The sequence below is a fragment of the Molossus molossus genome, unplaced genomic scaffold (genome assembly GCF_014108415.1).
Source record: "Molossus molossus isolate mMolMol1 unplaced genomic scaffold, mMolMol1.p scaffold_m16_p_14, whole genome shotgun sequence".
Classification (NCBI taxonomy): domain Eukaryota; kingdom Metazoa; phylum Chordata; class Mammalia; order Chiroptera; family Molossidae; genus Molossus; species Molossus molossus.
In genome coordinates this window covers 49076304-49102431 of record NW_023425349.1, presented here as the reverse complement: position 1 = coordinate 49102431, position 26128 = coordinate 49076304, and the positions used below count along the sequence as shown (strand labels likewise).

Below are 26128 nucleotides of genomic sequence, written 5' to 3'. Positions count from 1 at the left end.
AGGTATACTTGTAATCTTAAGAGTCAATGGGAAAAATTAAGATTATTCCGAAATCTGTAAGAACTTCTGTTAAAACATTAAAATTTCTCTTTCAGATATAAATGTATGAAGAAATGAAAAAAAAATAGTGAAACTAGTGTTCATTTAGTATTGAAAACATTAGAAACAGAGAAAGTGTTTTATTCCTTTTTTTTTATCCTCACCCGAGGGCATTTTTCTATTTTTTGTTCAGATAGAGTGGGAGGGGGAGGGAGAGAGAGAGAGAAACATTGATGTGAAAGGGACCCATCGAGTGGCTGCCACCCGCAGACTCAACCAGAGCCGGGGACAAACTGCAACCAAGTTATGTGCCCTTAGCAGGAACCAAACCCAGGTCTCTCTGGACCACAGGCCAATGCTCTAACCTCTGAGTCAAACCGGTCAGGGCAAGAAAGTGTTTTCTTTCTTTCTATTTTTTTTTTTCAGGGTCTCCAGAAGTGCAGGTTTATTGGGAATAGCCTGCCGGACCACCTCTAAGGAGAGAGTAGCAACCGGCTTGTACAGACTAGGGATTTTTAAACTCAGGGCTGGGAGGGTGGTCGTTCAGCCGAGGAGACATGGTTGTCTTTGATTGGTCAGGCCTGGGGTCTCCTGAGTTCTTGATTGGTCGGGGGCTGGGGTCTCCTGAGTCCTTGATTGGTTGGGGGCTGGGGTCTCCTGAAACTTGTTTTTCTTGTGAGCGACCGTGTGCAGTTTTAGGTGGGTTAGGGTGGTTCTGTCATTCCATTCTGGTTCCATCATTCCATTCTGCCTGACTGGAGTGATGGGTTTTGGTTTTCTGGAATGAGAGGTTTCTGGTTCAGCAGGTAGGAGGAGGTCCGGGACAGGTTGGAGCCGGCCAACCAACCCAAACCACAGTCCACCCAGAATGTGGAGTAAGGGTGGTCTGTGCTGGGGATCGTCCAGCCTACCAAGCTCCCGTTCCCGGGTTTCGGCACCATCATGTGAGAACGAGGCGGAAGGAGGCGGTGCATGGTCTCCAGAAGTGCAGGTTTATTGGGAATCTGCCTGCCGGACCACCTCTAAGGAGAGAGTAGCCGAAAGTGTTTTATTTCTTTATTAAACTTAAAAGTAGTTTGAACAGTGCTTGCCTTTTTCTTTTCATAGTGTAACATCATACAGAGTGAGCATCTTTTGTTTGCCTTGTCAAATTGTCATCCTGCTTTATAAATATGAATCGGCTTCCAACGTTTTGTCCTCTGAACTCTCAGTGTTGTGAGATATCTCTGAGATATTTCTCCAAGAGTTCCTTTAATAGGGGGATTTTTCACTGGTATCACTTCTGAGATATCATCAATCACTGTCCTCACTTATGTCAATATGTTCACCTTTGCTAAGTTTCTCTGGCTGCAGATATAGTTTCTGGAATGGTGGTGATGTCAATGTCTCATGATCAGCTATTTCTTCCGTAGCTCCATTTATGTTATATTCAAGTGTTATCACTTTTCATTTCTTTGCTGTACTTTCATCTTTGTTAAGTTCACTCCTTCAGTTATTCATTTTTATAAAATGCCTCATGAGTTTATTGTTGGGGGGTGAGGGCAACACAACCACATGGTCTGCTGTCTGTGTGTGAACTGAGGAAGAGATGCCCAGTGACCAGTTATCACAGACTTTGGTCCCTGATCACGACAGACGTTTATTGTGTATGTAGTGACTTGTGGACTGAAGAGCTAGAAGCCAAGTTTGTACTTCACATAGTCATTCAAAGTTAATAGTCCGTGGTGACTGATATTTGAACCATGTTGGTAAGGAACTGACATTATTTAACTAAACTATGGCATCTGAAATTTATGTATATTAGAAACATAGAAATTTATGTATATTAGTAAGGGCTCCCATGATTCTATAAATTTGACCTTAGTTATAATGTGTTTTATGGGCAACTATTCCATACCAGCAATGTAGTCTCATACATCTTTCTTGACCTATGCATTTGATTTTTTCTTAAATATAAATGTCAGATTTTACTTACTTTCTTGTTTAGCGTCATCTGGTTAGTCTTATTCTGTGGCTGTCTTTTGTAAACTGGATATTGCCATCTAAGGAACAAACTATCCCTCCAAATTGTTGTCCATGTCATACCTAAGCTGTTAATGAGAACAGGGCGTGGGCAGAGTTTGGTGATGTGTCTAGAGCTCTCTAGCTATGCTTCTCTCATCCTGTTAATCAACTTTTTATTATTATTATTATTATTATTATTATTAATCCTCACCCGAGGACATTTTTCATTTTTTGTTCAGATAGAGTGGGAGGGAGAGAGAGAGAGAGAGAGAGAGAGAGAGAGAGAGAGAGAGAGAAACATCCATATGAAAGGGACACATCGAGTGGTTGCCACCCGCACGACCCAACCAGGGCCGGGGACAAACTGCAACCGAGGTACGTGCCCTTAGCGGAAACCGAACCCAGGTGTCTCTGGACCGCAGGCTGATGCTCTAACTGCTGAGCCAAACCGGCCAGGGTCTGTTAATCAACTTTGTGAGAGAAGGAACATATAACCAGATATGAATCTCTCCAGCTCTGCTGTCATCTAGCTTGCCCTTTTTAGCTTGTCCAACAAAGTTATTTTTCTGGTGCCATCAGCTGCCTTTCAGAAATCAAATCACACAATGTCAAGAGTTGTCTCCTGAAACACCACTCTGGTTACCATAGAGAACATTAACACAACTGCCGTGGCCAGTGTGCTCGGTGGTTAGAGTGTCGGCCTGTGGACCAAAGGTTGCAGATTTGATTCCAGTCAAGGGTGTGTACCTGGGTTGCAGGTTTGATCCCTGGCCTGGTTGGGGTAGTGTGGGAGGCAGCCAATTGATATGTCTCTCTCACATCAATGTTTTTCTCTCCCTCTCTCCCTCCCTTCCTCCCTTGCACTCCCTCTAAAAAGCAATGGAAAAATACCCTCAGGTGAGGATTTAAAAAAAAATTTGCACTACTAATAATATCTTATGTTTATGGAGAATTTTTACAGTTCATGGGATGTTTTATATATCTTCATTTTTAAATGTTTTATCTTTCTGGAGTTGAAAGGAAATATGTCAGATATTGCCATATTTTTAAAAATGATCAGTCAACTCAGAGGACGGAGGCGGGAGAGGATGAGATAAACCAAAGAACTTATATGCATGTATGTGTAACTGATAGACATAGACAACAATGCTGGGTGGGGGGGTTGGGAGGAGGGGTCTAGAGGGGAAAAAGGAGAAACATCTGTAACAAAAACAAACAAACAATAATAATAGTAAAAGGTCAATCAAAAAGGTTAAGGAATTAGCCTTGATTTACAAAGCTGGCAGAGAGGAGAATCTTGGTTCTTCGGTACGTCCAGTGTAGTTTTTACCACCTTAAGCTTCTCAGATGAGGGGCCTACAAAAAACACACACAAGAGAAGGTTTCTGGCCCTGGCTGGTTTGGCTCAGTGGTTAGAGTGTTGGCCTGCGGTCTCGAGAGACCCGGGTTTGGTTCCCGCTAAGGGCACGTACCTCGGTTGCAGTTTGTCCCCAGCCCTGGTTGGTCGTGTGGGTGGCAGCCACTCGATGTGTCGCTTTCACGTCGATGTTTCTCTCTCTCTCTCTCCCTCTCACTCTATCTGAACAAAATATTGAAAAATGTCCTCGGGTGAGGATAAAAAAAAAGAAAAAAGAAAAGGTTTCTGCAGGGTTTTTTGTTTTTGTTTTGTTTTTTATCTTCACCTGAGGATATTTTTTGAGTTTACCTTCAGATAGAGTGGGAGAGAGAGCAGGGAAGAGAAAAAGAGAAACATCCGTGTGAGAGAGACACATCGACTGGTTGCCACCCACACAATCCCAACCGGGGCCCGGACGAACTGCAACCGAGGTACGTGCCCTTAGCAAGGACCAAACCCCAGACTCTCCGGTCCGAAGGCCAACGCTCTAACCGCTGAGCCAAACTGGTTAGGGCTCTGCAGGGGTTTTTCTGTGGTTGATTTGTTAGACTGATCTTACAATCCCCACATCTCGTAGGGTCTTCTGTTGGTTTGTGAGGGCTGCCATAATGGTGGACCACAGCTGGGTGACTTAAACAACAATTTATTGCCCGGCTAGTGTGGCTCAGTGGTTGACATCAACCCATGCACCGAGAGGTCACCAGTTCCATTCCCAGTCAGGGCACATGCCCAGGTTGTGGGCCAAATTTCCAGTGAGGGGCATGCAGGAGGCAGCCAATCGATGTTCTGTCTCATTGATGTTTCTCTCTCTCTCCTCCTCTCCCTTCCTCTCTCTCTAAAATCAATCAATAAATAAAAGGAAAAAAATTAAAATAAAAAACAAAACAAAACAAAACAACAATTTATTGTCTCTCAGTTCTTGAGGCCAAGAGTCTGAAATCAAGGTGTTAGAAGGGTTGATTCTTTCTGAGGGCCGTGAGGGAAGGGTCTGTCCAGGCTTCTCTTCTTGGTCTGTTGATGGCCACTTTATCCCAATGTCTCTTCATTTCATCTCCACTCTGTGCAGGTCTCTGGGTCCACATTTCTCCTTTTTATATGGAAACCAGTCATATTAGAGCCCACCCTAATGACCTCATTTTAACTTGATTACCTCTGTAAAGACCTCTAAATACAGTCACATTCTGAGGTGCTGTGGGTTTAGGACTTCCATATATGATTTTGGGGAATCATTCTTCAACCTAAAGCATGACTCTAAGGCAGATTTTTTAAAATGACCCAAAGAGTAGGCTTGTGTAGCCAGCACTTTTGTGCATGCCTGCATTTTCTTACTGTATCTACATATTAATGCAGTCTTTTGAGGTAAACTTAGTGGTCAGTTGATACCACTTTTCAGTTATCAAAAGAGAGTGAGTGTTTTTTCCTGCATTCATTCTGTTTTCTACTCAAGGAATTCAGTCTCCGAAGATGTCTATTGTGAGGCAAATGTTGAGATTATTAGCTTGTTTAATGATTTCGTGATTGAAAAGTGTCATTTAACCTTGGCTCTGAGATTTGTGCTGAACTTGACTGAGTGCTTGGTGAAAATTATACACCCATCTAAAGAGTGTCCTTAGTCCACAAATTGAGGAAAGCATCAAGGAATTCTGAATTTAGAAAACAAATAAACTAGGGAATAACCATTTGTATCCCAAAGATATTCACAAGCACTCAGGTGCATGTCAGGTTGTGTAGCACGTTACTGACCGCTTGTCAAAACAAGGGACAAATTAGAGGGCTGATGCCGGAGTGCTCTAAACGTTCGAGCTGTGTCACCGACTCTCTCATCCCCTCTACACCTGTAGTTTCTCTTCTTGGTCATTTGAGTGTTCTGCAGATGATCAATGTGGGCATTTTACAAGACATGGATTTTGGTGTTTTAAAAAAATAACATTTAGTATGAGCAGAACAGTTATGTCTCTGTAAGGTGTGATGAACGAAGATACGAACTGTCGGTTATCTGTGGAGCCCCTTTATGTCTCCCCACCCCATTTTCTTCTTCCTCCCTTTGAGGAAACCATTATTCTAAATCTTACGTTTTCAGGTCCATGCTTTTCTTTATACTTTAAATATTTGTATTTCAAAACAAATATAGTGTTCAGTTTTATATTTAAAATTATTATTTTTAAATCATCACAAAATTATAAAAAAAGTTACAAGGATAGTATAAATAATTTCACATAGCCTTCAACCATGTTTCCCAGGGTTGACATTTACCACATTTGCTTCTTCATTCCTCCCTGCTGTCTCCAGATATATGTAGATATATACATGTACAAATACATACACACACATTCTTTTTTTGAACTGATTGAGAATAAGTATGGACATATTGTTCCAGTCTAAATACTTCAATGTGTATTTCTTTAAAAATCAAGGACGCAATCTTACATAATCATGTACAGTCATCTAGACCAGAAAGTTAACATAGATATAATTCTATCATATAACCCACAGATCCATTCAATCCATGCCCATTGACCCAATATTGTCCTTGATAGCTTTCTTCCCCTTTTTGGTTCAGTATCCCCTCCAGTAAGTTGCATTTACTTGTGATGTTTTCATTCGTTGTCTTCCATCTGGACTAGGTCTTCAGTCTTTGTTTGTCTTTTATGTCCCAGATAATTTTCAATAACACAGGATAAGTTTTGTCTTGTTTTAAGAATGTCTCTCAGTTTGGGTTTGCCTGGTATTTCCTCATGATTAGATGCAGATTAGGCAATTTTGGCATGAATATCACAGAAGTGATACTGTGTTTTCTCAAGGCATTATATCAGGAGGCACATGATGTTGATTTATCCCATTATTCTTTTTTTTTTTTTTTTAATCCTTACCCGAGGATATTTTTCCATCATCTTCAGACAGATTGGGAGGGAGAGTGAGGGAAAGAAAGGGGGAGAGAGAGAGAGAGAGAGAGAGAGAGACAGAGACAGAGAGACAGAGAGAGAGAGAAAGAGAAACATCAATGTGAGAGGGATACATCAACTAGTTGCCTCCCGTATGACCCTGACCAGGGCTAGGGAAGAACCGCAACCTAGATACATGCTCTTGACTGGAACTGAACCCGCAACTCACTGTTCCATGGGCCCACGCTACTGCTGAGCCAAACTGGCCAGGGCAATCCTATTATTCTTGATGTTAACTTTGTTCACTTGGTTAGAGTGGTATTTATCAGGTTTCTCTACCATAAAGTTATTATTTTCCTCTATAAAATAAGTTTTGTGGAGAGATAATTTGAAATGATATAAATATCCTATTTCTCAATGAATTTTTATCCACTAGTTTTATCATTCACTGATAATTTTTGCATGAATAATTTGTTAAATGATGGTGCCAAATACTCATGTTTTAAATTCTCTCATTCCTTCCACATGTGTTAGTTGGTATTCTACCATAGGAAGAACTCTCCCTTGTTAGTTAATAATTAATTTGTTCATTCATTCACTTATTTGTGTGAACTCATGGATTTCTATTTTATTCATTACAATTTAGTTCATTACTCTTATTATTTATTTTCATCCTCATATTAGCCCCTATTTTGCTGGTAGATGCATCTTCAAAGTGGTGCCTGTGTGCTTTTTACCGCTCTCCATCTATAATATATATTCCAGATTTATATTTTGTTCAGACTTTTAAAAACAGCTTTATTGAGATATAATTCAGATACCACACAGCTCAGGGGGTTTCCATGTTTTCAGATTTGTGCAACCATCGCCACGGGCAGTTTTAGAACGTTTTCGTTGTCCCCCAAAGAAGCCCATGCCCTTCGGCAGTCACTCCCACTTTCCTCCCATGCTCCCCGCCCCAAGCTATTTTCTACCACTAATCTACTTTCTTTTTTTTCTTTTTTGGTGGTGGTGGTGTTGTTTTTGTTTTTTCAAATTCTCTAAAAGTTTATTTTATTACCGTATTTCAGTTGTGTTGGTAAATGGGGCCAAAGGTGCTATAGAATTGTATTTATTCAGGTTATAAGACATTTTTCTTGGAAGTGTCCATTGCTGCATTTAAGCCCTTGGGAAATCACAAGCCGATCCCTAGCAAAAAGCTAAAGACGAGGTAGGAGAAATGTTTCTAAAATGCTTCTGCTCTTTAAAAATATTTTAAAATTTTGAGTATTTTTGAAATACATGAATATATTATACATGGTGTTGAGAAGGAATTGCAGTTTCTTTGCTCCAACTCTAGAATCACTTTCATTCTTTCTATTGGAGAATGGTATATAGAAACCAAGATCTGAGCATTAGGGGTGCTGAATGCTACAGGGTGTCACTGTATCTAGTTAGGACCTCTCAACAGATAGAGCTAGGAAGGAAATTATATATATATATATATATATAATTGATCTATGTAAATTAAAAACCACGAGCTGACACCAATACCTCTAATTTAAATCCAATACTTTTCATTTAAATGCAAATTTTCTAGCCCTGGCTGGTTTGGCTCAGCGGTTAGAGCGTCGGCCTGCGGTCCGGAGAGACCCGGGTTCGGTTCCCGCTAAGGGCACGTACTTCGGTTGCAGTTTGTCCCCGGCCCTGGTTGGTCGTGCGGGTGGCAGCCACTCGATGTGTCCCTTCACGTTGATGTTTCTCTCTCTCTCTCTCTCCCTCCCACTCTATCTGTACAGGAAGTGGAAAAATGTCCTCGGGTGAGGATTAAAAAAAATAAATAAATAAATGCAAATTTTCTAGCATTCTATATTTGTACCTCCTTTCTGAAAGGCCTGGCTCTCATTATCCACAATATCCTTATATATTTGCTTATTACCCCTGTATATAATCATCTCCTGACCCTGGTGGCTAACCCCTTAGACAAACCCCTGCCCACCTAATCTGCTTTCCTGACTCTCCTCTTCCCCAGCTCAGTTTCCCTGGCTCTATTAGCCTTCTTAGCCTAGACCGCCCTAGACCGCCCCTTAGACCTGACTGCCGATGCATTCCTGGTCTCATCAGGCCCACCAGCTTGGCTGTATTAAAGGAAGGGAAGGAAAAGGAAAAGCACCAAGAAATATTTTATAAAGAAAAAAGAGAGGAAAGGGGAGGCTGTTTTATTTATTTATTTATTTATATGAAAGACAGTTTTAAAAAATGTATGGTATAGCATTAATAGTCGTCAGCCAAGGCTAACTGTTGTTCAATTTCTAGATTTACCACCTACAAGCTGTGTAATCTTGGGTAAGGTATTTACGCTCTCTGTGCTTCTATTTTCTCATCTGTAACATGAGGCTAGTAATTGTATGTACCTCACAGGGTTCTTGTGAGGTTTAAATGCGTTAATACATGTACATTCTGTAGGGCAGTGTCTTGAAGAGAGTAAGTACATTTAAATATTTCTGTTATTATCAGACTTTCTATTATTTTGGAACATGTTGCCTTATTTTTCTAAAGAAAAGTTACTAAATACCAGTGAATCAGTGATGTCTTCAATAGAGATCAGAAAAATTGGTAAAGTTGCTGTTTTATCTATCAAAAATATATGTTTTCACCTGGCCAGTGTGGTTCAGTGGATTGAGCATTATCCCATGGACTGAGAGATCCTGGTTTGATTTCTGGTCAGGGTACATGCCCAGGTTGCAGGCTTGATTCCCAGTAAGGGGTGTGCCAGAGGCAGCTGATCCATGTAGCTCTCTCAATCAATGTTTCTATCTCTCTCTCCCTTCCTCTCTCTAGTAAAATCAATTTTAAAAATATTTAAAACTGCCCTGGCTGGTTTGGCTCAGCGGTTAGAGCGTCGGCCTGCGGTCCGGAGAGACCTGGGTTCGGTTCCCGCTAAGGGCACGTACTTCGGTTGCAGTTTGTCCCCGGCCCTGGTTGGTCGTGCGGGTGGCAGCCACTCTATGTGTCCCTTTCACATCAATGTTTCTCTCTCTCTCTCTCTCTTCCTCTCTCTCCATCCCACTCTATCTGTACAAAAAATGGGAAAATGTCCTCGGGTGAGGATTAAAAATATATATATATATTTAAAACTATTTATAGTTTTGGCCAGTTTGGCTCAGCGGTTGGAGCGTTAGCCTGTGGACCAATGAGTCGGTCAAGGGCACGTACCTCTGTTACAGTTTGTACCCGGCTCTGGTTGGAGTCAAGCAGAAGGCAACCAGTCGATGTGTTTCTCTCACATCAATGTTTCGCTCTCCCTCCCTCCACTCTATCTGAAGATATATGGAAAATATCTTTGGGTAAGGATTATTAAAAAATATATTTTTTTTCTACAGCCAAATGGGGCTTGTAAGGCTGCCAGAATTTGTACTTTTCCAAGAATATTTACCAGGCCCTGAAGTTAAAGAAAAAAAATTGTTAAGTTATTACAAATTGAAAACAATCATAAATTAAAATAATGCTTCCTAGAAATACTAGCATAAACCACAAATTATACAATTTCAATGTACATGCATCTTATAGGGGTCCTGCATCAGAGGCTGGCAAACTGTGGCCCACAGGTCAAATCCAGTTCACTGCCTGGTGTTATATGACCAGTGAATTAAGTATGGTTTCCATGTTTTTAAATGGTTGAAAAAAAGAATATTTCTTAACAAAATAAAATGATAAAAAATGTAAATTGTTTTCTTCTTATTATTCTTATTAATTTATTTTTGTTACAGATGTTTCTCCTTTTCCCCCCATTAACACCCTTTTCCCCATTCCCCCCGGCCCCATCCCCAGCTTTGTTGTCTATGTTCATTGGTTATGCATACATGCATATAAGTTCTGTGGTTTATCTCTCCCCTCCCCCCCCTCCTAAGGATTATCAGTCTGTACCCTACTTCTATGACTCTAAGTCTATTTTGTTCATCAGTTTGTTTAGTTTATTATATTCTAGAAATAAGTGAGATCATGTGATATTTGTCTTTCTCTGCTTGGCTTATTTTGCTTAGGATAATGCTTTCCAGGTCCCTCCAGGTCCTCTCAAAGGATAAGAGATCTTTCTTTCTTACAGCTGCATAGTACTCCATTGTATATATGTACCACAGCTTTCTTATCCATTCATCTACTGATAGACACTTGGACTGTGTCCAGATTTTAGCTATTGTAAATAGTGCTGCTATAAACATAGGGGTACATATATTTTTCCTGATTGGTGTTTCAGGCTTCTTAGGGTATATTCCTAGAAGTGGGATCATTGGGTCAAATGGTAGTTCAATTTTTAATTTTTTGAGGTAACACCAGAGTGTTTTCCATAGTGGATGCATCAGTCTGCATCCCCACCAGCAGTGTACTACGGTCTCCTTTTCTCCACACCCTCGCCAGCACTTGTTGTTTGATGTTTTGTTGATGGTGGCCATTCTGAGAGATGTGAGGTGATACCTCATTGTTGTTTTAATTTGCATCTCTCTGATGATTAGTGATGTTGAGTATATTTTTATATGTCTCTTGGCCATTTGTATGTCCTGTTTGGAAAGGTGTTTATTTAGGTGCTCTGCCATTTTTTAATTGAGTTCTTTTCTTCCTTTTGTTGAGTTGTGTGAGTACTCTATATATTTTGGAAATTAACCCCTTATCTGATGTATCATTGACAATTATGCTCTCCCATAGAGTGGGTTGCCTTTTTCATTTTGATGATTGTATCTTTTGCCGTGCAGAAGCTTTTGAGTTTGATGTAGTCCCATGTGTTCATTTTATCCTTTGTTTCTGTTGCCTTAGGTGATGTATCAGTGAAAATTATGCTGCGTATGATGCATGAAATTTTGTTGCCTGCATTTTCTTCTAGGATTTTTATGGATTCACAAGTTACATTTAAGTCTTTTATCTATTTTGAGTTTATTCTTGTGTTCGGTGTAAGTTGGTGGCAGCTTCATTTTTTTGCACGTAGCTGTCCAATTTTCCCAGGACCATTTATTGAAGAGGCTGTCTTGACTCCACTGTATGATCTTGCCACCTTTGTCTAAATTGTTTTCTAGAAATAAAGTCTTATTGGAACATAGCTGCACACATTTGTGTATATATTGTCTGTGGCTCCTTTTGCTTTATAATAACAGACTTGAAGAGTGTAACAGAGACAATACGATCTTCAAAGCCTAACATATTTACTGTCTGTCCTTTTGTCGAAAGTTTGCTGATCCTTGGTTTATACTGTAGAGAAACACTCACATAGGTGTGGAAGAATCTCTAGGAAGATGGGTCAAGACCAGCAGATACTCCTAGCTTGCTCTGTGACCTTGGTCAATTCACATTACCTGGTCTATGTTTTTACCTGTGAAATGAGCATCTTGGACCTGAAGAGCAAATCTCTCATGCTTCCCGTTGGTAATTTTGTACCATGAATTCACTTAATTCTAACTTTATAGGCTGACTTTTTTTTTTTTTAAGGCTATCTTACTTCATCTTTCTTTTCTATTAATCTGTTTGAGGTGAATTGAGCTAATATGGCCAATTTTATCTCTGTCCAAAAGCTTCAGAAATCTTTTTTTTTTTTTTTAATCCTCACCCGAGGACATTTTTTCCCATTTTTTTTTTGTTCAGGTAGAGTGGGAGGGAGAGAGAGGAACAGAGAGAGAGAGAAACATCAATGTGAAAGGAACACATCGAGTGGCTGCCACCCGCACGACCATCCAGGGCGGGGGACAAACTGCAACCGAGGTACGCGCCCTTAGTGGGAACCGAACCCGGGTCTCGGGACCGCAGGCCGACGCTCCAACCGCTGAGCCAAACCGGCCAGGGCACTTCAGAAATCTTGAGACCACATATTATTATCTGCTTTTATCTTCCATTATAGTGCCCAAGAGTGGATTCTGTGTAACAGATTGCAATATGTGTTACCTTGTTTTGTTGGATGGACAAGCTATTTCACAATGGCCTGAAGAGCAGTTTACTCTGTGCCATAGCAACAAGCCTCTTGCCCAAATTTGCCATCTGGTGTTTGAAGCCTCTATCTTGCAGAGATTTTTTTTTTTCTTTATCTGATAGTCATTACTCATCTGCTTTTGGCTTTAGTATTCTTGACATTCTGGTTATTGCTCATCCTAAAAAGTCCCAGTTTCAAGTAAGAGAGAACTTGGAGTCATTGATTAACAGAAGAAATTTGATTTTCTCATCTAGAAAGCAAGGGGGTCAGATGAAAAGTTCCTGCCTGCTGGCACCATCTATGATTTTATGAAATTTGTTTTTTAATGACTGCTGTATGTGCTCGACAGGCCACCTACAGTGGACTTTGAAGAGGAAGACCATGGGCCATAATAGGTACTCTTAATGGTAAATGATTGAATAAGTGAATGAATGGCCATATAAACCCAGGTAACTTCAGGTTGAAAGACCCATTGCCCTATAAAGAAAACATCAATGATATTTGTAGTTCTGCAATACTTGTTTTCTAAAGTATCTTTAGAGATTTCTTAAAAATAAATCTCCAGGTTGTGCCAATACTATGTCCTCCATCCATTTTCTTATAACTCTTTCTTCTAGTTCTTGTACTCCATCCCCACTGGTCTCCCTGATATTTTAAAACATGCCAAGCATCTAATTTAAACATACATATTGAGGACTTTGTATTGATTGTTCTCTGTCTGGAATGCTCTTCCCAGAATATCCTAGTGGCTCACTCCTTCCCTTTATTCAAATCTGTGCTCAAAATAATTTCTCAGAGTTGAATCTCACACCCACATTTTACTTTATCCATTTTCCTTGCTTTAACTTTCATCATAGTACTCACTAATACATGCAATTTATCTTATATTCATTCATCTATTGATATATTGTTCCTAGTCCCTGGATAGTGCTTCATGTATTCACTCAACAATTACTGCCTGGGTGGCCCTGTGTGAGAAGCTGTTTCCAGACTGCTTGTTTGTTTATTTTGTTTTCTAGATTCCACATGTAAGTGAAATTGTATGGTATTTGTCTTTCTCTGTCTGACTTATTTCACTCACCACAGCACCCTCTAGGTCCATTCATATCGTTACAGATGATACTTCTTTTTATTATTATTGTTGTTGATTTTTTTAGAAGAGAGGAAGGTAGAGAGCAATAGAAACATTGATATAAGAGAGAAACATCGATCAGCTGCCTCCTGAACACCCCTCACTGGGAACTGAGCCCGCAACTGAGGCATGTGCCCCCACCAGGAATTGAACCAGGACCTCTTAGTCCATGGGATGATGCTCAATCCGCTGTGCCACACCAGCTGGGCAAGATTTCACTTTTTTTAAAATGGCTGATTGATATTTTATTGCATATATGCACCACTTCTTTATCTATTCATCTTTGATGGACACTATGATATTATTTTTTAAAATGTATTTGATGGAGTGAAAATATAGTGATTTGATATCTACCTTAACCTATTTTCTAAAAATTATGAGCTAGCTCCACTTTAATGATCTAAAATGCTATATAACCCATTTTTTCTCTTGAATTACTAATTATATTCTACTTTCCTTACAGAGTTGTGCTAATGCAATCTAGTTTTTGCACTTGAACGTCTTTTATTGGTCAACCAGTGCAATAAAATTTGTGCACATAAATTTAAACATTTAAAATTTCCTGGGACCATAAGGAAATTAAAAAATATATATTACACACGTTGAAAGGTAATTTATTAAATGTGAAATTAAAAGGCTGTGTTTACTCCGACTAGATAAATATATCTATAGACAAGTATTACTTGGTAGAATGAATGAACTATGAATACCATCAAAGTTTTTTTTAATTTTATTTTTACAGAAGTAAGTGATGAGAATTATTTTCACATAAATCAAGTAGATGGGGGTGAGAAAAGTTTCAGTTAGCAATATTGCTCAATTTTTTGAACTCCTGAGTTATTTGATAAAATTGTATATTAATCTATCATCAAAAATATTTTTAACAATTTGTCAGTGGAAAAGCAACTAAGTCTCCTGTGAATTGTATTGAAAGTAAAGACCAAGGTGCTAGAGAAATATCTTAGGATGCCAGGCACAGGCATTGGTAGTAGCACACTTGAGCTTGATGATTGGATATTCCATCTACCATGTGCATACAGCCCAGAACAGGAGTTGAACTTTTACCAGATGAATGTTGACTAAAACTCATAAGCAGTATGAAATAATACATGACAAAATCTTAGCTGGACAAGGAAAATGGTGAAAGACCACTGAAAGAGTGAGGAAAAGTGGAGGGGAGAAGGTCAAGGGAGGCCTTTTAAAGGTGCAAGATTGGTTGGAGTTGCTGAAAGACAAACAGGTAAAAGAAAGAATTGTGGTCAGATGTGATTCGGGAGCTTTGGAAGTGGAGCAGTTATGATGTGAAGTTCTTGAACTTCCTTTGTTCATGAACCGATCACTGAAGATGAATTCATGGAAATAGCTGGCCATGGTGTGAGCAGGGCTGTCCAGGCTGATAGTATAAGGAAGGAAGAGCAGGACTTGGAGTGGGAGAAAGAGTGTGAGGCAGGCATCAACAGATTTGAACAACAAGAGAAAGGTTGGTAAAGGAGAGCAACGAACACAGAGGAAAGATGCTCTTGAAAGCTGAAAGGGGCAGGTGTTACAAGAGTTCTCTTTGTTTACAAGAAGCTGCAGGAAAAATGGTTTGGAAGTGGCCATGGTGGGTACGTAAGGCATCAAACTCATTGCCTGAGCTGATGTAGGAATACCTGCCATTTGAGAAGCACAGCAGCAGCCATATCCTCGGAGTAGAGCCCCAGCTATTAAGAGGCAGAAACTCAGAGGACATATTGGACAGATAAGGGAGTTTGCCACTTATGGAGAGGCAGTAACAAGAGGTCACAGTGAAGGGTTTTGGTAAGTGAAAAGTGGTGGGAGCTCAGTTAGGGAGAAGAAAGTACAGAGCTTTAATGAAAATAATGACACAGATCAAGATCCCTGATGTATATGTGAGGAGCAGGAGAATTCTAGCTTCAGTTTCAACTGATGATACCAGAAAAGAGAGTGGCTGAGCTTATTCCAGACATCTTTAAGGAGGTGGGATCTTGCCTAACTACTAAAAATCTGCTTTAAGTTAATAGAAGATGTGTCTTGCTTGGTCAGAATAATTGAGGCTTACATGTTGCAGACATGCTGAATTATTATTTTAATATACTTTAGCTCTTTATTGCTAGTATTATTGGAATTATTTTTGCATCTATATTATTAAATAACAAATGTCATCAACTTATAATTTTCACTCTGTTTGTATATGTATGTGTTTTGTGTGCTTTGTCAGGTTTTGGTATGAGGATTATGCTAACTTTGTAAAAATAGAGAGGCGCCCATTCTTCTCTGTTCTAAGGCTCTTCACCTAGCACAGACATTGTCTGTTCTTTGTTATTTGAAAAGAACTTGGCTAAGAAATTCTCTGAATGAGTTCTGTCCAATGCACTTGAAATGTGGCTAGTAAGATAGATGAACTAAATTTCTGAATTTTTATATCTTATTTTTATTTTTAATTTAATTTTCTATTAAATATGGACACTCATCTCAGTTTTGGAAAACTTTTAAGTGTTTTTGGAACAATCTCGATATGTAAGTCTACTTTTTGTAATTTATATAAAATCTAAATACACAGATAAAATATTTCTGATGAAAATTTAGCAACTCAGTTGACATACTTTTTTTCTAAAATTTTTTTTTTATTGATTTTTTTTTAGAGAGAGGAAGGGAGAGGGAGCAAGAGATAGAAACATCAATGAGAGAGAACATCGATTGGCCGCCTCCTGCATGTCCCACATTGGGGATTGGGCCCACAACATGGGCATGTGCCCTGACTGGGAATCCAACCGGCGACCTCTTGGTGCGTGGGTCGACGCTCAACCACTGAGCCACATGAGCCAGGCTGAAATATACTTTAATTGCAAAATGCACCTGAGACTTTAAAGACTGACTATCCCCCAAAATAAAATTAATAAATTTTATATTGACTTCACATTGACATGATAATCCTTATTCATGGCCCCTATGTTGTTTGATAAAACATATTAAAATTAATATTACCTGTTCTGTCTCACATATTTAGTGTGGCTGTTAGAAAATTTAAAGTTACATATGCATTTGTGATGGGCATTATATTTCTATTTGACAGCATGGTTCTGGATCATATGATTTCCTAAAGAGTTAGTAAAACTTTCTGGGTTTTTTTTCTAGACCCTATTGGTTCATTTAGTTTTCCTATCTCTCCAGAATAAATTTTGATAATTTATATTATTCTCAAAACCATTTATTTCAAATATATTTTCAAATGTGGGAATATAGTGTTTTACAAACATTTTATTATTGATTGAGTGCTTTCATGGTAAATCACTTCTGAGATATATTAATAAATTCTGTTTTGTGGGGTTTGATTAATTATGTAGCTCTTTCGATATGTATTTATTCCAGTGTATTTTTTTGAATCACCAACTTTCTTTTTGTAGGAATTACATCTTCATTTTCTCTTCTGAAAACATTCTAATTTTTTTAAAAAGAATATCTTCCCATTTACATTTAAGGTTATTATTGATATGCACTTATTTATTGATACCATTTTTATTTATTATGGCTATGTTTCTGTCTCTGTTTATTACAGCAGTCCTTTTAACATTTCTTGCAGTGCTGGTGTGGTGCTAATATACTCTGTGAAGCTCTTTCTTTCACCTTCTATTTTGAATGATAGCTTTGCTGGATAAAGTGTCGTGGATTCAATGGGGAAAAAGAGGGACATCTGTTATACTTTCAACAATAAAAAATAAAATAAAAATAAGTAAATAAAAATAATATCTTCAATGAATAAGGAAGTTAATATTTATTTCATTTTCAGGTCCATAAACAAATTTTTTGCAGTATATTGCCTTGCTTCTAATCAATTAGATACATTTTATCTACAGGTCTTTTTTAGTATTTCATGTTCCATAAAATGTTTTTTCTCACAATATTGCATTTAAAAATGAAACGGTATTTCCTGCATATATATATTTCGTTCTTCTTTGTCCTTTCTCGCTTTGACATCCATTTTTATAGAAAAAGCAATCATACTATACTTTAAAAAAATTATCAACAATAGATAAATAGACATAATGTATCTAGGATTTAACATGTTCCAAGGATGTGCTAAGTTCTTTATTCAAATGATCGTGTTTAGGTCTCACAATAGCCTTGTGAAGTATGTTCTGGTGTTAGGCCCTGTTTGCAGATGGGGAAACCAGACCAAGGGAGATTGCGAGACCCATCAATGTGGTCCATGTGCTCTCGACGCCACAAGTCTAACATGAGAGATCACTCTGCTCATGTCTCATACACAGTACTAGAAGAATGTAGCAGACATTTAGTATCAGAACATCAACATAGTTCATGCTAAGACTCAATTTTCAGGCAATCATGAGCAGTTATATTCAAATGGATTGCCCTGTGATGCACTACTGTGGTACTCTGGACTTGAGTCTCCTATAACAGCCTGACAAAAATCTTTTAGTCATCTTCAGGGAAACGTACTTTCTATAAACCATTGTTTCCTTTCATCGTTTTCAGGAGTGGGAAAGAAATAAATATCAATTAGCCATTTTAACAACCCTGTGTCTCGAAATTAGAATTTTTAAAGCCTTGCTTATGTCTATAGAATGGCAGAAAAGGAGAAATATCAGGCAATGTACTTCTTTGGGCAACCAAAGGCAAACACTTGCCTTTTTGCCTCTAAAATCAAGCCCATTTGGTGTCAAATACCTTTTGTAATTCACAGCTACAGTATAGTCTCTTTTAAAAAGATTTAGATATTTCATAGCAACAAATGATGTTTCATTAATTTGTGATTCTTTCCTTTCTTTCTTTTAAAGATAGTGTTTTTAGAAGAAGCATCTCAACAAGAAAAGCTGGCCAAAGAATGGTGCTTCAAGCCCTGTGAGATAAGAGAACTGAGCCACAAGTGAGTCAGAGTCAACTTCTTCCCTTTTGTGGATCCCATTAACTGGTCTCAAATGATAAGAAACCCACCTTGAGAGACAGAGAGGCTTTGTATTTTTTTATTTTCTTAAGGTGTAAGGTGAGAAGGAAGAGGTAAACAGAGAATAGGGAGCTAAAGGACAGAAACTTGGAGTACTACAGGGTGTCATTATTCATTTAATTCTTCAGCAAATATTTGTTGAGCTTAGTATGTGGAAGAACTGGAATCTGAAGGTGAAAATGGTCTACAAAATCTTTGTCCTTGCGGGGTTTATAGCCCTTTATACTTCCTGGGGAATACAGAACATAAACAAGTGCACAGATATGTAAGCATGACAGTGATAGGTTGTGAACTTACTGTAAGGAAATAATGAAAGAGCATGATAGAGAAAAATTATTGGGAAGAAAGGAGGAACATTTGGGAGCAATCACTCTGACAGCATGGTTAGGTAAGACCCATTTCCAAAAGTGCATTTGAGCTGCGATTTTTTGTTTCAACCACTTTTAGTAGTTTTTAATAATGTGTTCAAAATGTGTTTCTTGTGATTGGCCTACATTCTTTATAGCCTACTTGTTTTATGGAACTGGAGATACTTTTCTGTCTTTTTTTTTAAGCTTTTTTTTTTTTTTCTTTATTGATTTTAGAGAGAGAGGAAGGGAGAGGGAGAGAGAGATAGAAACATTGATAAGAGAGAACATCAATTGGCCACCTCCTGCATGCTCCCCACTGGGGCTTTGGCCCACAACCTGGACATGTGCCCTGACCAGAAATCGAACCAGCAACCTCTTGGTGCGTGGATCGATGCTCAACCACTGAGCCACACCGGCCAGGCAAGATACTTTTCTTTTTAACTCAAAGATTTTATCTTGTTTCAGGCCAAGTATATTTCCAAAGTCAGTGAAAATTTCAAAGTCAATTGAAATCATTTTCATTCTAAAAACATCTTTATAACTTGAGAAATGACTTTAGAATAATGTAATGAGAAGAACAGTGAAGTAGTAGGAATTAGAATTCTCATTGTGGATTCTAATACTACAGCTTTGTGGCTGTTAACTGGAACCCACGCCGCTTTCTGTCTTTGAGCTGTCTCCTCGGCTGTTAGCAGGATTGTCCTAGGTGATATCCTTTTTGTCTCCTAGGCTGTTAGCAGAAGGATTGTCTGCAGCGGATCTGTGAATTGGGTTACCCAAGGCTTTGAAGCAGAAGGGCTGACCACAGTCCAGAGAGAGGGAGATGAGTGGTCATAACGTTCTGTTGCACTTGCATTTTTACTCACATCTTCTACCTGCTCTGTCTCTGCCGCCTCTCTCTGGGCTTGCGAGCTTGCAGGCAGTGGGCATAGAGATGAATCCAGTGCCTTCTGCTGCTACTTACTGTCTGCTTCCTCTTGCTAGATTTTCATGAGAAAATATGTTGAGGAACAACTGACATTTCTAGTCACCTGCTTGTGTGCCTCGGTAATGAGAGATTAGAAGGCGCAGGAAGGGATGAGCTGGGGGCTGGGAGGGAGGGACAGGATGGTGAAGCGGTTGGAGGATGGGGAGATCCACATTTGCGGATCTTCACAGTTTTTGTTCCTCTTTGTGAGGGTGCTTTTGTAATTAAATTAATTTTTTTTAAAAATGCAGATACAAAGGTACCTGTAAGCACAAAACACCAAAAAGAGGTAAAGTAAGAAAAAAATTTAAACTTTGGTGCAAGACCAAAGTCTTTGAAGAAAAATCGTGTTTAAAATGTTAAGTAACTTGCATATCAAACATGTAAGATTCATGCATTTGAATTTCTTTAAGTTGGGATTAACATACCACGGAAGATGATGTCTCTGACGGTCTGTTTCATAGATTCAGTGCGTTTACAGTTCTATCTCAGCACAATGTGTATCTAAGAGAAATGAAAATTGCACCTCTGAGCAGTGCTCTGGTAGGAGTGGTTCAGATTGTGGCCACGGACCAGAGAGAGGCTCCCGGGCCAAGACGAGTGTGAGACAAGTGAGGCATTTACCTTGGGCACAGGATTTAGGGGTGGTGGGGAGGGCAAAAACCTCAGAAACTGAAATAAATAACAGTTTAATGCAACATGTAGAAAAATCAAAATTAATGCCAAAAAATCTATGGTGAACAAAATGCCAAAATTTTAAATAAAGATGGGATGTCATTGTTTCATACCCTTTTTACAGAGTGTGTGTGTGTGTGTGTGTGTGTGTGTGTGTGTGTGTGTACAAGAAAAGAATGGTTTTCAAACAGCAGTGGGTTCCCAGAGCAGGTTGACAATGGTGTGCAAACAGATCGGGTAACTCAGGCCTTTACAGACAATCAGTCATGTGTTCTAATTCTAAAGCTTTTATTAAGGTTTTCCACTTGGTTAGAAGGTGGGTGGATGTTTCAATAAGTGTATATAGCGCTCACATTGTTCTTTTTCCTTAGGTTCTGGCTTGCCCTGCAGGTTTGGAATATGAAATGGATGTTTTCTTCCTGGTGGAAGTGGAGGTTTTCTAAGGGAGTTAGGATAATGACTAAGTAAAGTGAAAAGAGGAAAGCAGAAAGGAGAAGAAGAAAGAGGAGCTTTCCACCTTTCCTGCTTCTCCTTCCAAGCCCCTTCTCTGCTGTGCCTGCAGCTTCACTTTTGATGGCTATGCTCGAGCTGTGAGCGAGGTCTGGGCAGAGAGCTGAGTTCTAATCCTGCCTGGCTGGACCACTGACGAACCGCACATCGGAAAATGACCTTCTGAGCTTCTTTTTGGGCTCAGTGACCTCTCAGCTCACATACAGCTCTGACAGCCCATACTCTAGCATGTACTGATATCTGTAATATAAATCCTGAACTATACCTTGATTATGTGAATGTTTCTATTACTAGGCCTTCCATAATGCTTCCTGTTTCCTAAAAAGGAGCGTTAGATCAGATGGATTTAATTGCTATCTACAGAGCATTTCACCCCAAAGCAGCAGAGTATACATTCTTTTCAAGTGCACAACCTCCAATTGTGAGAACAAATTGAAAGCACAGCTTCACTCCTTCCCTGTGCTACGACTGCTTACCTCTGCCCAATGCTATGCTTTTTCCTCCCTTCATCATCTGTGATTAACCTCACACCAGTCATTCCCATTTAGGAGCTATATCTCTCCTAGCAGAGCTTCATTTTTATATCTTGGTCTCTAACTAATAGAAGAATTTAGTCATCTGATTTGCATCAGCTCTAAATCTATGTGGGGTGAACAGTTCAGTCACTGCCAAGAGAAAACATGATGTAAAGATATGGAAAACGACCAAAGATGCTACTGAATTCTTCTTCTCTCATTTATTTCCCAGTGAGTTCTTCATGCCCGGGATGGTTGACACACACATCCATGCTGCCCAGTATTCCTTTGCCGGGAGTAATGTAGACCTGCCACTTCTGGAGTGGCTGACCAAGTACACGTATCCTACAGAACTCAGACTCCAGAACATCGACTTTGCTGAAGAAGTGTTTACCAGAGTTGTTGTAAGTATCCTGCTCGTGAGTGTCGGTGTATTGTATCGGATCACCTGTGGAAACATGCATTTCTTGGGACATAGTTTAAGTATAAAACACAGGCAGTTAAGCCTAGAATGGGCTATAGAGGTTTCAAAGCCCAGTGAGTTTGTGATCACCTCACCTACACAACTAGTCACTAGCAAAGAGAGGCTTGGGTTCAAATTCCCAGATTCCCAATCTGGTGGGCTCTCATGACTGTCTGTCTGTTACTTTATTTTTTCTATACCAAATTTGGGTTTAATACATACATGTGTTCCTTTACTCCTGCTAATCCATGAGACTGTTCGAAGGACCATATGAAATAGCTGTGTAACCTTTGGAAAGTTCTGCTACTCATCTTCCCCTTCTGTAAAAAAAGAACAGAGAGAATGATAGTACCTATTTTACTGGATTGTTATGAAAATTAAGCAAGTTAATATTTGTGAGGTTCTCAGAATAGTGTTTAACATATGGTAAGCTCTCTACGTGTTTGCTTTTAAAAATACCCAAGGAAATTAAAAATTTAGCTTACAATTAGAAGGATGTCACACTATTTCGATAGCTTCTCAAGGAGGGAAAAGAGGGTGGTCCCTTTACAGAGCATATGGGACTGTGATGAGCATTAACACCACTAGAGGGAACTATGGGGCTAGTTCAGTCATTGAACAGTGGCTGTACTGTGTGCCAACTATATGTTGAAGCCTCTGGAAATGTCCTTCCTTACGCTCTCTCAAGAAAATCACTTCCCATCCTTCTACCCCAACCCTATGCCCAGTCCACGTAGCAGCCAGAAACAGCTCCTGTAGTTTAGAATTAAAGCTGCAAATACCTTCTTATCTGACCCCTGCCTCTTATCATTCAGCACACTTAATCTGAATATTCCTGCATTTGTGTTGGACCCATTGATGGATTTTCCCCTAAAAGTGATGTCTGTGTGATGGTGACAATATTATAAGCCTTCTATAGTGACTAGTTATCCTGCCAGTTTCCTGGTTTTGCATTACTCAAGCCTTGAAGAATAAAAACAAGAGCTATCATTTACACACTTGCCTCACTGAATTATAAATTCCGTGTAATTGTGGATCGTACATATTTAGCATGCATCCACATGACACCAGAAAAGCTGAGAAGGACGAAAGCTGTGTACGGAGTTGCTGGTGCTTTGTGCTAATGAATTGTGTTAACCACACCAAATCTTTTCATCTCCAAAATTTATTTATACCTTGCACTGTTCTAAAAAGGGTTTGAGAGATCTTAAAATTGCATAGTCTTCAACAGAGGAAAGTGAGTCACAAAATCATGGTGAAGGAGAAGAGGGGAGACGAAAAATAAAATAAAACTGAGAGGTAAATATATGCCATGGGGGGGTCCATGCATTTGTCAGAGAGATAGTCACAATTTGGCTTTAAGTGTCTAGCAAATGACCCAGAGAGGAAAATCAATTTTGAATTTTACACTGTCTGGATGATTAAAAAAAATTTTTTGTTAAGGTAAAACCTATCTATTTCTCATACTGAAATTCAAGAAAATTATGCCTAATATTCCAATATAGTTAAATACTACATTATCAAAATACATATACTGTCAAGGGGCTATAGTATCTAAAAGTCTTTTATGTTTAGAGAGAACATCTAGAACTTTGTGTCCCTCAGGCCATACTCCATACATTTTATTTCTTAAGTCAGAGATTTGAGTAAGAAATTGATGTCTGGGAGTACAAAATAGATGTTATTCTCAACAAGTATTTGCAGTTCACACATCCAACGTTTCTGATTATGAGCAAGCCCACACACTTTAAGAACTGCATGAGCCAAGGGTATGGTGGACAGCTGTTTAAGGAAGTTAAGACTTGTTAACTAGAACCTCTCCTTAGACAGCCCATGGCAGGGCATAGGCGTGCTAAGGCCATATCTATGAATATAATCAAGACATTTTTGTATTTTTTCTCTTTCAAAAAACAGTTCTAGATCTATACTTAAAAAAATGACCAGTCAAGACCGCAGAGTTTTGCACCATAGATTATTTTTACATCGATGGATAGTATTTCCATTGTCCTCATTGCTAAACAGCTAAGATTTTTCATTTTGATTTCATCTTCAAGCCCAGATTTTAGAAAGGTGTTTAAAATTTTGAGGTTTAGGAAATGTTTGACTATACTTCTGTTTTAAATTTTGAGTTTCACTTTACTCTGGTTAATGAATATAATTTGTATGATTATTTTCTGGGGAATTGATTCAGTTATTTTATGACCCAACAAAAAGTCAGTTTTTATAGTTATCTATACATTTTTTTTTAAAAATTGTGTTTTTTCTGTGGACATGACATTTTTTACATCTCTATTAGACTAAGTTGTTAAAAGCGTTAAGTAAGTCTTCTAGGATTTCCCTCGTATAACAAGACAAGAATCTTACATACCCTTCCTTTCTTCATGTTATAACCCCCCTCACCATGTTCTGTGATATATCACCCAAGATTTTAGTTCAAGTTTATTTATTTTTTTTTACCATCTACACTTAATTTAAAATGTTTTAACTTTTAAATTTAATATTTTAAATTTTATTTTAATATAATTTCAGTTTATTATTTTTTAACATCTGCACTTAATTTAACAATGAACTTTACTTTTTCTCTTGCTATTTAGATTCCCTGTCTTTCTTCTGGATTCATTTTTTTTTTTTTTTTTTTTGTGAAGTAGATGATAAACATTCCTAATCCTTAAATTACCAAAATTGGTTTTACTTTGTCCTGACTCTTGAGTGATGCATTTTCGCCATAGAGAGAGTTCTATTTCTCTCTACATGATTTGCCCATCGTCATCCAATGTGCTGATGTCAGTCTGATTCTCATACCATTCTGGCTAATTTGCTGGCTTTCATTCAGGATGTTCTGAAATTTCACTTATAGATCTTTTTTTTCAATTCATTATCTGTCATATGTAGTTCATTCAATATGAGAACTCCTGTCTTCTAATTTGGAAAATTTATTTCTCCCTCTTTCTCTCTGAGTATATTCTCTTCAATCTACTCTTTGTTTTGGTAACTCCTATTAGAAAAATGTTGAAAGTTCTGTGTATACTTTTGTATTACATCCTTAAAGAACGCCATGGTCCAATTTTGCAAGTCATTAATTCACTCTACTATTGAATAGCCTGTCCTCTTTCAAGTATATCATATCCTATTCTATTTATCTAAAAATACTGATTTTAGTTCATTTTATGCCTCTTGTTGCTTAGTAATCCAGTTACTCAAGTGTTCAGTCAATAAATATTTACTGAGTATACTGAGATCCAGATACTTCTGGAGTTGCTGGAGATTGAATTTGATGTCTCCTGGACTTGTGATTCTGATGAGAGCTCATTCTTGTCTTTAGCTGACAGGCTATAATTATCATCTATTAGCAGCCAGATGTATTTTATTTCATATGCAAAATGTCTTAAAATTTGAAAAGATTGACATAAAAATTCCAGCTTTTCAAAGTCTTTTGATCTTTGGGACTAACCTACATGCCTGGGCTCTCATTGCTTTTTTCAATAATTGGCTGATGCAGAGTAGAGACTGCTGTCTGAGACATGGGGTATGTCCTCTCCTATTACTTAAGTTCAAAGCATTCCCCCGCACCTGAGGGATTCTCTTTTAATCTATCCTACAATGCTTCTATTGACTTCCAAATTTCACTTATAATTTTTTACTTTTGGAGAGCTCTTGTTCTTTGATTTTCATAGTAGTCTGTTCTTGACTTGTATCTACAAGTGACATTTTCTTTAATTCTTTCAGAATGTTAACCATAGTTAATTTTTTTTAATCACACTTCCTTCTGAACCTGTTTCCTCCAATATTTTGTTGTTGTTGTTCAGATAGAGTGGGAGGGAGAGAGAGGGAGAGAGAGAGAGAGAAACATTGACGTGAAAGGGACACATCGAGTGGTTGCCACCCGCACGACCCAACTAGGGCCGGGGACAAACTGCAACTGAGGCACGTGCCCTTAGCAGGAACTGAACCCAGGTCTCTCTGGACCGCAGGCTGATGCTCTAACTGCTGAGCCAAACTGGCCAGGGCTCCTTCAATATTTTTTTCCAGACTTTCTCTTCCCGCTTTTCCTTTTCATAGTCACTCTCCTCGAGTGTCTGTTGACATTTGAACATACATTCATATTTACAGGTGATGTCCTAAGATGGTGATTGGAAGGCCTGGGTAGGGGTAGCTCTTGTTGGCTAGTGAACTTCAGCATAGGCTGAACAGTGAAAGTAATGAACAGCCTTTTCAACTGTGGGCTCCACAAGTCATGGTGAGGACATCTTTCTTGGAGAGCAACTCATCTTCTCCAGGGAAGAGTCCTTCAGGCCCACCA

At 38.7% G+C, this 26128-nt stretch overlaps 1 protein-coding gene across 1 annotated transcript in view; it reads left to right on the top strand.

Moving 5' to 3' along the window:
• The window catches only part of GDA (guanine deaminase), an 83198-nt gene that overhangs the window by 23903 nt on the left and 33167 nt on the right, over window positions 1-26128 (top strand). Inside the window, exons 2-3 of the mRNA XM_036261286.1 lie at window positions 18182-18270; window positions 21598-21769. Of these exons, the coding sequence (XP_036117179.1) occupies window positions 18182-18270; window positions 21598-21769 (261 nt within the window). The remainder of the gene's footprint in view (window positions 1-18181; window positions 18271-21597; window positions 21770-26128) is intronic.